Genomic DNA, 13413 nt, shown 5'->3' on the forward strand with positions numbered 1-13413 from the left:
AAAAATGCACAAAAGTTATTATCATTATTATAGTAAAAAATATTGTTAAACCTAAATGTTTAATGATAAGGGGGACTACAATTCAATTATGGTTTATCTATAAAATGTAACACGCTACCACAATCAAAGCCCATGTTTTAGAAAAATATAAGGGGAAAATATTCATGAGATATTGTTGAATGAGAAAAAGCAGTCTACAAAATCGTGTGTACAATATGATTCTAGGTTTGTGGAAAGAACCCTGTGCCAAATACATCATTTATTCTTTCCCTCTTACACATTTACACACATTCTCAGTCAGCTTAGCACTGGTGACAGATAGTTTGCACAGTAGATTTTGTTGACAATCTACATTTTGATGGCAATCTACATTTTAATTTTCAACAAGACTTTTGGGTTAATGCAGGGTCTGCTGGATTTCGAGTCTCCTGAAGATATGGAGCTAGACCCAGGTGAACTAGGAGGCTCGGCTAAGGTACTGGATATTAAATATTACATTTATATAACTGATTGTTAATGGTGTTTGTCTATGGGTCAGAGGATTTACAGCAATTTTACTTTGTGATCTTCATTATCTAGATTTCCTAAAACAGTGTGTATCCTATAACTCATAGTCAAGAAAAAACAAAAAACAAAAAAAAATCAAAGGCAATTTTAAAGTAGGGATTTGCAGCCCAAAGGGAAGTGGTAATATATTTTCTTCCTTCCACATAATTTTTTTTTGTTTTTTAGACAGAATCTCACTCTGTTGCTCAGGCTGGAGTGCAATGGTGTAATCTTGACTCACTGCAACCTCCACCTCCCGGGTTCAACCGATTCTCCTGCCTCAGCCTCCCAAGTAGCTGGGATTACAGGTGCCCACCACCATGCCCAGCTAATTTTTTTATTTTTAGTAGAGACGGAGTTTCGCCATGTTAGCCAGGCTGGTCTCGAACTCTTGACTCAGGTGATCCACCCGCCTCGGCCTCCAAAGTTCTGGGATTACAAGCGTGAGCCACCGTGCCCAGCCAAAAAAAATTTTAATGGGAACAAAATTAAGCAAATACGTAAAATGCATACATAAAAGACTGGAAGTAAATAAATATGATAAAATGTCTGCTATGGTTTTCCTGAATGGTAGGATTATGTTTTCTTCTTTGTACCTCTTAGTGTATCTAATTTGTATGTGTTATGCCTTGTTCTCCTCTGTGTGTGTGTGTGTGTCTGTGAACTCCAAGAGTCTGCCAAAGTTCCCTTAGAAGAAATGGTGACTGTGACCACACCAGGTTGGAAAGAAATCTGTGGTTTAGCAGTGGGGTTTCTCTTCCATTTTCTATAGAATATTCTAGTTTTAGCAAGAAACACTTGAGACATGTCTCATGGGTCAGTCATTTGCATGCCCTTTCTGCTCAGAATGGACGACAAGGACCCCTTGAAAACAGAAGCAGCTCAGGACACAGGTAGTATTTTTACAGCCGGGAGCAAGAGGAGCTAGTTAGAGGAGTTTAATAATGTTTTTAAGGATTTTTCTGAAACCTATATTATACAATTCAAAACCCTAGCCACCTCATGTTTTGTGAAGGAGGGTTAGTGGAAGGAAGGGGCATAGGAACAGGTGAGGATCTGAAAGGAAACTGAGCATTCAGTGTTAGGTAAGGAGAAAGATGCCTGGTATAAGAATTTAAAAACAAAATTGTTTATTTGTTTATTTTTTTGAGACAGAGTCTCGCTCTGTCACCCAGGCTAGAGTGCAATGGCATGGTCTCTGCTCACTGCAACCTCCACCTCCCGGGTTCAAGCTATTATCCTGCCTCAGCCTCCTGAGTAGCTGGGATAACAGGCACCCGCCACCACGCCTGGATAATTTTTGTATTTTTAGTAGAGATGGGATTTCATGACATTGGCCAGGCTGGTCTTGAACTCCTGACATCGTGATCCACCGCCCTCGGCCTCCCAAAGTGCTGGGATTACAGGCATGAGCCACTGCGCCCTGCCAAGAACTCTTAATCCCTTACTGATGATGTTAAAATAAATTCAGGTGAGAGTCTGTAGTCTTACCAAGAAGTGAAGTTTCTTTATTATGAATGAGAAGCGACGAATCCATGATACGTTGTTCAGAGGCAGCAGCATGATCTGTTCCATTCATCAGCCCCGTGACTCATGTCTCTCATCCAAAGATGCAAATACCCAGTGCTTCTGCATAGATTAAGACAATATTAAACCCTTTGACTACACTGTGCTGTAGAGCACAAAAAGAGTCAGGGCTAGATGGGGAGCAGCAAAGGGGCTAGCTGTTCTTTATTGTAGAAATTGAGATGTTAAAAAAATACATTGAATAAACCAAAATTTTTTTTATGTGTATTTACGAGGTAACAGATAAATACAGCATGTTGGTAGCAGGGAGATAAAATACCGCAAGCCCATGCAAAAGCCTTTTGAGCTGAAACAGTCATCCCAGTCACATCCTAAATGTCACTGTGGTTATAATTGGAACATTGATCTCTTTAATTAGTTACTGCTTTTCCGCTGAATGCTGAGTCTCTATGTTTGGGAGGTACAGAGCTCTGGCTTATCTCTTTGGCATCTGTAATGGTGGTGCAGTATGGGGAGGGCCAAGGACAGTGGAGGAAGGAAGAACAGAGTCGGGGGAGATTCAGTGTGCAAATCTGTAATGGGGTGCAATATAGGGAGGGCCAGGGACAGTGGAGGAAGGAAGAACAGAGTCAGGGGAGATTCAGTGTGCAAATATGATGTTATGGCTTTTACATGTAAATCATTAGTAAATTTCCACATAGCAGTCTCTGTGGAGTTCTTTGTCTCTATAGGGGTTTACAAATGTCCTCCTCTGGGATGATTTTAAGTATAATTTTACCCATAGGAATAAAGCTTTCACATTAAATACAGGAATATGATACTCAGATTGTATTCTTTTTATTTGTCTTTTTTTTTTTTTTTTTTTTTTTTTGTGAGACAAGGTCTCACTTTGTTGCCCAGGCTGGAGTACACTGGCGCAATCTTGGCTCACTGCAAACTCTGCCTCCCGGGTTCAAGCAATTCTCCTGCCTCAGCCTCCTGAGTAGCTGGGATTATAGGCACACACCACCACACCCAGCCAATTTTTTTTTTTTTTTTTTTTTTTTTTTTTTTTGAGACAGGGTTTCGCTCTTGTTACCCAGGCTGGAGTGCAATGGTACAATCTGGGCTCACTGCAACCTCTGCCTCCTGGGTTCAGGCAGTTCTCCTGTCTCAGCCTCCCAAGTAGCTGGGATTACAGGCGCCCGCCACCACACTAAGCTAATTTTTGTATTTTTAGTAGAGATGGAGTTTCACCATGTTGGCCAGGCTGGTCTCAAACTCCTGACCTCAAGTGCTCTGATTGTCTGACTGTCTCAGTCTCCCAAACTGCTGGGATTACAGGCGTGAGCCACTGCGCCCGGTCATATGGTTTTTTTGGTTTTTTTTTTTTTCAATAAGCCTCAGGGAATAGGGGTATAAAAGAGAGAGAAGCCTACTTAAAAGGAGCTAGGTTTTTCCGTGCTTTAAAAAAGCTGAATTCTGGCCAGGCGCAGTGGTTCATGCCTGTAATTCCAGCACTTTGGGAGGCCAAGGGGGGCGGATCACCTGAGGTTAGGAGTTCGAGACCAGCCTGGTCGACATGGCAAAACCCTGTCTCTACTAAAAATGCAAAAATTAGCCAGGCATGGTGGTGCTCACCTGTAATACCAGCTACTCAAGAGGCTGAGACAGGAGAATTGCTTGAACCCAGGAGGCAGAGGTTGCAGTGAGCCGAGTTCGTGCCTCTGCACTCCAGCCTGGGCAACAGAGTGAAACTCTCTCTCAAAAAAAAAAAAAAAAGCTGAGTTCTATATGTTTCTTATGTAGCAGGAATATAATTTCCATGATTTATGAACTCCATTCTTCACTAGTACAATGCACAGAAGTGGATGATTTTGCTTGTCTCTATATCATATACCTAAACCACAAGCATCTTTAGCCAACATGCTTTGGGAGCAGGGAGACAGATCAATATCCACCATTCTCAGTCAGGGTTGGCTGGATCCCTGGCTCCTCATCTCTGTCCTGTTTTCCTTCTTTGCTTTCCAGATTGTATACTTTTGATTTCCAACAAGGCATTTGTTTTCCACAGCATGGGCCAAAGAGAACCAAGGCTTCAGCATTCTCAGCTGAACTACAACAAGCTTTGGCAGTGATAGAGGATTTGATCAAGTCCTGTGAGTTGGCTGTGGACCTAGCAGCAGTGACTGAATGTCCGGTATGTTCCATAGCAGCGTTAGAGCATCTCACACAAAAGGCAGGTGCAATACTACACAGCAAGGAAATGCTCTGGCAAAGTCAGAGAGATGGTCTATGGTAAAGAAATTGAACTCTGAGGAAAGTCACCTAAATCGCTCAGTAAACCCAGGCTACGAGATTCCAAGCAGTCCCTTGGCATCTTCAGGAATCTTGGGTTTATTCCTCAGGGTTCTGAATGTGGGATTGACCCACTGTCTAGACAAACCAGAAAGTCAAGGGCCATAACATAAATGAGCAGAGGAAAAGTCCTGGAGGAGCAATTTATTTTCTAACTCGTGGCATTGTTAAAATAGTGAAAGATTTGTTTTCTTGTTTCAGAGTTTCTCTGAGAAAAGTATTTTGGAAACAGGTCCTATATTCTTGCCCCAATTTTATATCACAGATCCCAGAAGAGGCCCCAAAAGTATACAGTGTACATGCCTTAATCCAAATAGTCTAATGAAAACCCAAGAGATGCATTTAGAGGCCAACACGGGGGAGTTGAGCTCCAGCATCAGTGTTAATCCGGACCAGGCTGGTTCCAGGCATTCCAGGCAAAACATCCCGTATAACTGTATGATCTCTTTGAGACTGGAGCATAGTTAATATTCGACTTGTTTTGTTTTTTACTTTGAAGTACTCTAGATTTTGATTCAGATGTATTTGTTTTATTTCACTGTCATAATAAGTTACCATAAGTTTGGTGGCTTAGAGCAGCACAAATTCATTTTTATTATTATTTTGAAGTTCCAGGGTCAGAAGTTCAACACAGTCTCATGGGCTAAAATTAAGGTGTTTCCTTTCCTTTGTGGAGACGAGCATCTGTCTCCTTGAGTTTTCCAGCTTAAAAAGGCCACCCACGCTCCGTGGCTCATGGCTTCATAGCCAGCAATGGCAGGTTGAGTTCTTCTTCTTTTTTTTTTTTTGAGACAGAGTCTTGCTCTGTCGCCCAGGCTGGAGTGCAATGGCGCAATCTTGACTCACTGCAACCTCTGCCCACAGGTTCAAGCGATTCTCCTGCCCCAGCCTCCTGAGTAGCTGGGATTGCAGACGCCCGTCACCATGCCCAGCTAAATTTTGTGTGCGTGTGTGTGTGTACTTTTAGTAGAAACGGGGCTTCTCCATGTTGGTCAGCCTGGTCTCGAACTCCTGACCTCATGTTCCACCTGTCTCCACCTCCCAAAGTGCTGGGATTACAGGCAAGAGCCACCGTGCCAGGCCAAGTTCTTCTTACATCACCTCTCTGTGACCCCTTCTTCTGCTTTTTTGTCACTTGTGATTATATTATACTTTTTCCTTTTTTTTTCTTTTCATTTTTGTCTGGTTTTGAACATACCATGTATGAGGTCTTGGTAGAGGAAATGACTTTTCTTTCTTTGTCATAAATCAAACCATGAAAGTTATTAAGGTCCGAAAAATGAGACGTTTTTACTTCCCATGCTGGGATTTCTTGGGCCTAGATCTCAGAAACTTAGCCCCACAAACCCTGTGATCCCAGCCATGATGCTGTTACTGTCCCCTGGGACTCCAAGGTGCCTCTGCTGATGACTGATGCGTGATTCAAGAGGATATGCATAAACTGCAGAGTAGGGTTACGTTGTGTGTAAGGATCATTTTCTCGGTAATAATTCTTCCTTCTTCGGCTAAGGAAAGTCAAGGGAACAATTTGTTAGGTCAATTTGGGACATCTTTCTGTTCTTTTTTAAATCTTGAATCATGTGTTAGCCACCCCTATTAAATTTCATTTCCCTGAATCTAATGAATGTCCTGGAAATGATACACAGAGCAGGAAACTCTTAGTGTAAATAACATAGGAGGAGGAGGCTGTGAGAAAAGAATGGTTAAAACATGAGGAAATAATATTCTGCCTTAATTGCATTCCAAGCTAGTTTGCGTGCAAATAGGATGTACCAGCTTATAGAATTTGGAGATTTTACACGCAAAGCAAAGGACCTTTTTTGACCATGTGTCCTCAGAACTGTGCCTTTGCCAGATGCTTTTTGGTACCTTTTCTAAGACTTAACTTACTTTTTCATCTAATACATTAGCTGATTTCTCCTGACAGTTTTGTATAATCCTGTTGAATTATGGAGGAGTAGGCATTGGAATTTTCAACCTTCTGATTCAAAAGAAGATCCATGGAAGAAGAGTTAACTCAGTCAAGATTACATGGCTGTCAGTTTGGACTATTTTTTGTTCATTTCCTATCCAGGGTGCTATTCCACTCTTTATCTGATTCTGATTAGAGTTAACTAACAATGATTCTGAGACTCTTTGTCTCCATTTTGTAGAGTTTTATTACAGGTGTTTATAATCACATGCTATATGCATGGCTGAATCCAGAGTTTAACCTCTTAGTGTCTCTGCTTGAAATTTAATATTAACCTGGTTTTATAAAGGAAAGAAATTGAATGTGATAATTAAATTATCACAATTAAACAACTAGAACGCAACTAGAAAAAAATCCCTCCTGATATTTATATTTTCTCCTTTTTATGCATACTCAGTTAGTCCTGGGTCTAACTTAATCACAGAAGTTTAAAATTCTTTTCCAAAGAAGTTTGTTTTGTGGAACACTGAGATATAATTTTCTTCTATGCATTTGCAAAAGAAAAAAAAAAAGGGTTTTTTTCAAATCCAATGCATAATAGAGATGCATTCAAATTCTGACTTGCCAGGGACAAGTTCCAAAGTTGAATTGTAAAGATTGAATGAAACAGTCTTCCTTTTTGAAACAAATTTATATAAACCACTAAAGGATGTATTTGTATTCCAAGTTCATTGTGGGCTAGGGCCAGGATTTTATTTCTATTGCAGTTTCCTCTTTCCTTACCAGTGTTAGCTGCAGAGATAGGGCTAAGTAAATAATCCTAGTGACCCAGGCAAAGTATCTTGTTCATTTCGCCCTCTGCCCCTCCCCCATAATACCTGTATCGCAGGCGGTTGCCGGGAGTAAATGAGGATTAAATGATGGGTAAGGCACCAAGCACTGTGCCTGGCGCCCAGCAGATGCCGAATAAGCAGCCCTAGTGGTAAGTTATATGGAGACCTGCTCAGGCTGGAAAGGAAGAAACCTTTTTGCCCCTGGCTATTGTAATCACAGGCTCCAACAGCTTCTGCTTTTCATTTCTGGACTCAGGCTCTGTGTGGATCCATTTATACAGATGTTTCCTGCTTCTTTGTGCAATAAGTTTGCGACAGTCACATTAACTCTTACTACCAGGAATGGAAACGTGGGCACCCTAAAGAAGCTCTTCCTGAGGACAGCTTCCCTAGATTCAGTCTCTCAGCCAGACTCTTCATTTGGCCAATATAGTCACATTTGAAATCCTTGTATCAGGGCTCTGACCTACGGAATGCCCAGGCATGAAAATGGTAGCATTTACTAATTGATTTTGCTATCACTTCTTGTACAGAGGAGGCCATCTAACTTATCACTCGCTCATTTGAGGTAGCCCCTATGTTCCGTCTCTGAGTTCACAACCATCAGGTTCTTCCACACACCGTGTGACATGGCCACACTTCTTTGTTACTAGTGGAAAACAGTTGGGAGTATATTCGTTTCCTAGGGCTGATGTCGCAAAGAACCACAAACTACTTGACTTCAAACAACAGAAATTCATTCTCTCACAGTTTTGAAGGCTAGACATCCAAAGTCAAGGTGTGAGCAGGCCCACGTTCCCTCTGAAGGCTCTCAGGAAGAATCCTTCCTTACCTCTTCCGAGCTTCCGGTGACTGCCGGCAATTCTTGGAGTTCCTTGACTGACAGCTGCCCTGCTCCAATTTCTGCCTCTGCCCTCCCATGGCTGTTCCTTCAGCGTGCGTCTCCATTTCTTTGTTTTCTCTTTTGATAAGGACACTAGTCATTGGATTTGGACCCATCCTAACCAAGTGCAACCCCATCTTAACCAATTATATCCGCAAAGACCCTCTTTCCTAATAAGGTCATATTTTGAGGTTCTCATAGACATGAGATTTTGGGGCAACACTCTTCAACCCAGTACAGAGGCATCACTGAACGAACTCCTTGGATAAATCAGTATTCCCTCACAGTGATGAGTATTTTACTTCCTATCCCCTACTCCCAAGCACCACTAAATGCCAATAAATAAATACTAGGGAATGCCAATAAATAAATAAATACCAGGGAACACGTATCTGAAAGAGGTTGTGCAACGTGGCCTCTGACCTTGAGATCAATTACAGTCTAGTTGGAAAGAAAAGGTACACATGACGGAAAAGGTCATTCTTGCTCCTGCTCAGGGAATGTCCCTGCAGCTTCCTGTTGGAGGCGGAGTAGCTCCACACAGCACACACCGTGATGACAGTGAAGCATCTGTGCCTGCTCTTCATCAGCACCGCGTAGGGCATGTGCTCACCCGCTGGAGATTGGACCTTGGGCGTGGAGATGGGCAATCCCGTCATATGTGTGGTCTGAGAACAATTGTGCAATATGACCCAGAGGATATGCGCCCATATGTTTCTGCCAGACTTGAAAGACCCAGCGACTCCCTCCAGTCACTTCCGGTGATAATGGGCTTACTGGAAAGGTGACCTGCGGCATCTCAAGAAGTCACGATGGCAAAGCCAGGCTCGTGGAGATGGGAACTGAACAAACCTGGGATCCACAGCAGCTCTGGGGCCTGGGCCTGGGGAGGGAAAAGGGGTTCTTACCCGTGTGCCCTGCCTGTATGTGTCAAGTGCACCCACATGCCTGCTCGCCCCTCCTCTTACCACCTACTCACTGTTTTTTTCCCTTCCGTCAGTGTCTTCCTCTTCCTCATAATTTCTAGTGACTCACCTTCTTCATAGTTGTTTCCTTTTTGTTTATTCCACTGCCTGCTTTCCCCTAAAGCATCTCACAGCCCCATCTCCTGCTGGTCACTGCATCCTCCTGTTTTCTTCATTTCAGAGAGATACCACATTGCCACCTCCAACCCCTGGCACATTGTTTTATGCTGGGGGCCCTACGGTCAGCTGCTGGTGCCTCTCTGAATTCACATCCCTGAGTAGGAGCAAGAATGACCTTTTCCGTCATGTGTACCTTTTCTTTCCAACTAGACTGTAATTGATCTCAAGGTCAGAGGCCACGTTGCACAACCTCTTTCAGATACGTGTTCCCTGGTATTTATTTATTTATTGGCATTCCCTAGTATTTATTTATTGGCATTTAGTGGTGCTTGGGAGTAGGGGACAGGAAGCAAAATACTCATCACTGTGAGGGAATACTGATTTATCCAAGGAGTTCGTTCAGTGATGCCCCTGTACTGGGTTGAAGAGTGTTGCCCCAAAATCTCATGTTTGTGAGAACCTCAAAACTTGCCTATGAAGGTACAGCAGCATGGCTGTGGATGGGGTGAGAAGGAAGGTTCAGAGGTAATAAAGCACAAACCTAGCTGCCTGAGGCTGCCTCTTCGGCATTTCTGGTTGGGGCTGTTTCCTCTATAGTAATAGTCTGTAGACTTGCGGATGCCTTAACTCATGTCACCCCATCTTCCACAAGTCATTAGAGAGAGGACACCTGGACTTATTCCCCTTCCCCCATCATCCTAGCCTCTTCTAGAATTACTTTGACAGCTGAGCCTCCACACTGACTACATGTGTTCTTATGATCAGCTTTACCTAAAACATGTTCCTCTTTCTAACATAGAGCGTGGTTGAGGATGTTGCTCAGTGACAACATATCATTGGGAGAAATGTTTCTTATAGCTTAACAGGAATAGCTGTGCTTTTCCTGAACAACTTGTTTGTGTATGTCTTCAGACACAATAAATCACATCATTCACCATGTTTCCCTCTGTATTGCTATTAGAAAGTCAGAGCCAAGTCTGCAGCAAGTTTAAACGACTTTATTATATGCATTTTACATATAACCTCTTCATCTTTTCTTTCATCTTCTACACCTTCTGGAACAGTTCATCTGATTTATTATCTTTATTTTTAGGGATGGGGATCTCCCTATGTTGCCCAGGCTGGTCTCCAACTCATGGACTCGAGTGATCCTCCTGCCTCAGCCTCCCAAGTAGTTGCGGCTACAGGCAGGTGCCAAGCTCCCAACTCCTTTGTTTTTTCTTCACCCTAATTCTCTCAGTTATTTTCTATCTGCCTATACTGTATGTATTTCTCTAAGATGTGTCAAATGTTTAAAGTGAGGTAGAGAGTGAATACATTGTAAGATAGAAACTACAAGTTTGAATATCCCTTAGCCAAAATGCTTGAGACCAAAAGTGTTTTGGACTTTTTTTTTTAGAGGAGGATTGGAATATTTGCATATACGTATTGAGTTATGTTGGGGATGGAATCCAAGTCTAAACACGAAATTCATTTATGTTTCATGTATACCTTATACAGTTAGACTAAAGGTAATTTTACATGTTTTAAAGAATTTTGTGAATGAAGGCTGGGTGCAGTTGGTCATACCTGTAATCCAAGCACTTTGGGAGGCCAAGGCGGGCAGATCACCAGAGATCAGGAGTTCGAGACCAGCCTGGCCAACATGCTGAAACCCCGGCTCTACTGAAAATACAAAAATTAGCCGGGCATGGTGATGCACGCCTGTAATCCCAGCTACTCAGGAGGCTGAGGCAGGAGAGTCCCTTGAACTCAGGATACAGAGATTGCAGTGAGCCAAGGTTGCGCCACTGCACTCCAGCCTGGGCAACAGAGCAAGACTCCATCTCAAAAAAATAAGTGAATAAAAAATAATTTTGTGCGTGAAGCAAAATTTTGACTGTGTTTTGACTGCCACCCATCACATGTGGGCAGGTATGGAATTTTTCACCTCCAGTGTCATATTGGTTCTCAGAAAGTTCCAGATGTTGGAGGATTTCAGATTTTTTAAATTATGGATGCTCAACCTGTGCTGATAACATTTGTTTATGCAGCAAATATTAAGTATCTACTTCTACCAGTTGTTTTTACTAAAACATACTTCCTGCACTATTTATGTCGATACTGAGTATGAATTGAATGGGTTTAAAGGAAAAAGCAATCACTAAGGTCTGTAGTGATTACATTTAAGTGGGTCCTTGATGGATGCAGATAGAGTGAAAAAATTCTCCAGGGTCCTCATGGGCCTATCCACCCTTCTGTTTTGGAATGTGGTGAACTGTTAACACAGAACAGGAGCATTGGCTTTTAGGAAAGAAGGCCTCGTTGCTGGAAGTTTGAGGGTTTTATTCACCACAGTCGACATATATAAATTTTCCAAAGAAGAAAATAAAAAATTAACATAGAAAATAACGCCATAGACACCATAGAAATGACTAGAGTTTATTGCTCTTGAAGTTTTTCTTTTAATGTTTCAGAAGGTAAGTCAATTCTTTTTTTAAAAAAAAAAAATACCTAAAGTTTGCCTAACATATAAACTATAAATTATAAAAATGCCCAATGAATTATGAATGGAGTACGTATTTCCGGTATTAACTCAGGAATCATAAGGATTGATCTCAGCTAGAGGTCACTTAGGGAGGTTTCTTTGTCTTTGTCCCCTTCAAATAATTTGTTCCTTTTGGTGTTTTTATTCAGGGAAATGAATTCTTATCTGCTTTAAGCAATCAAAGTTTTGAAAAATGCCAGATAAAATGTCTCACTCCCAGCTCGTCTTAGTCCACTGTCTTTTGAAGAGAGCTCAGAGAAGGCAGGGTCATCTCATTTGGACTTTCAACCAGACATATGACAAAGGCAGCCTTGCTGGTGGAGAGAGAGGCAACTCAGTATATACCTAGAGTCAAACAGACTTTTAACTGTCATTTGGTATTATCTTGGCACTGTTGACTCACTCTGAAAAACCCAGAGTTGAATGCAGTTAATATTTCCATTACAATGTAATGAAGATTAGATCATACTAAACTTTCTCTTTTCAGAAAAAGCTTCATGTTCTCAGATTCTCATATACCTGAAGCAGAAGTTAGGATGCAGATGGAACACACAGATGCTCATGGGTCCATAATGCAGCCAAAATTCTGTCTCTCCTGGACATAACTGAAATGTTAATTTCTTGTCCCTTTGAAGGAGACTGTCACGTATCAAACATATGCAGAGGAAATTGAATTCTGCTAGTTAAAAATTAACTGAGTCAAAAATATCACAGCCCCCTATCTCTAGCTCAAGTATTTCTAGCATTCTTTACGTGTAGCATTACCTTTCATAGCTGAATTGATTTCCTTGTATAACTAAACAGTGCCACACTCAGTGAAGCTCACAAAATTGTAGGTTTGATTTAGTGACAGATCAGCCTGAATAGCACTGTTAGAATTGTAAACTTCAAAGAAGCATGCTTTCTAAAATTTGAAAACAGGCCACAAAGGCTTCTTTCTCTGTCAAGTAATTTTACAGCTTCTTTTCCTGTATGTGTGTTTCCAAAAGGATGATATTGGAAAACTAGGCAAACTGTTGCTGCACGGCCCTTTCAGCGTCTGGACAATTCACAAGGATCGTTATAAAATGAAGGATTTGATTCGATTTAAGCCCAGCCAGAGGCAAATCTACCTATTTGAAAGGGGAATAGTGTTCTGTAAGATACGAATGGAGCCTGGGGACCAGGGATTGTCTCCTCATTACAGCTTCAAGAAGGCCATGAAGGTAAAGGGAGTCCTATTGCATCTGGGAGTTGCCCTGTGCAGAAACAGAGAGATTGTTTCCTCATTTTACAGATGAGGAAGCTACAGTGCAGAGAGGTGAAGTTAACTTGCCAAATACCACACCACACGGCTAGAATCCATACCCAGGTCTGTCTGACTCCAGGGTCAGAGCTTACAATCAGTCTCTAGACAGGGCCAGGGCTGGCATAGGAGATGCCTTTGTACTAGAGAAAAAAGACTGTCTGGTAGCCGGTCTGGACAAACTAATTAGTAAAAGTACCCTCTTTCCTCCAGGCAAAGAGGTGAAAGAGAGGTGAAAGGCATAGTGGTGAGAACATGGACTGGATTTCATCTTAGATTTGCCCTTCTCAGTGGTGCATCTTTGTGTCTAAGTGTAGGCATTGTCCTGACCTTGGGGTCTAAGGGACCCAGGCCCACACCAAGCATTGTTTTCTCGCCTGTTTAGAATCTGTTTAGCTATCTGTATAGCCAGTTAGCTATCAGGTACACACACACACACACACACATATGGGAGCCACACACCTATACATTTATGCTC

At 42.0% G+C, this 13413-nt stretch overlaps 1 protein-coding gene across 1 annotated transcript in view; it reads left to right on the top strand.

Moving 5' to 3' along the window:
- MCF2L2 (MCF.2 cell line derived transforming sequence-like 2) overlaps positions 1-13413 on the top strand; it is a 251181-nt gene that overhangs the window by 212265 nt on the left and 25503 nt on the right. The window contains exons 21-23 of the mRNA XM_010366223.2: positions 407-475; positions 4127-4252; positions 12640-12855. Of these exons, the coding sequence (XP_010364525.1) occupies positions 407-475; positions 4127-4252; positions 12640-12855 (411 nt within the window). The remainder of the gene's footprint in view (positions 1-406; positions 476-4126; positions 4253-12639; positions 12856-13413) is intronic.

Source organism: Rhinopithecus roxellana, chromosome 1, assembly GCF_007565055.1.
Source record: "Rhinopithecus roxellana isolate Shanxi Qingling chromosome 1, ASM756505v1, whole genome shotgun sequence".
Taxonomy (NCBI): Eukaryota; Metazoa; Chordata; class Mammalia; order Primates; family Cercopithecidae; genus Rhinopithecus; species Rhinopithecus roxellana.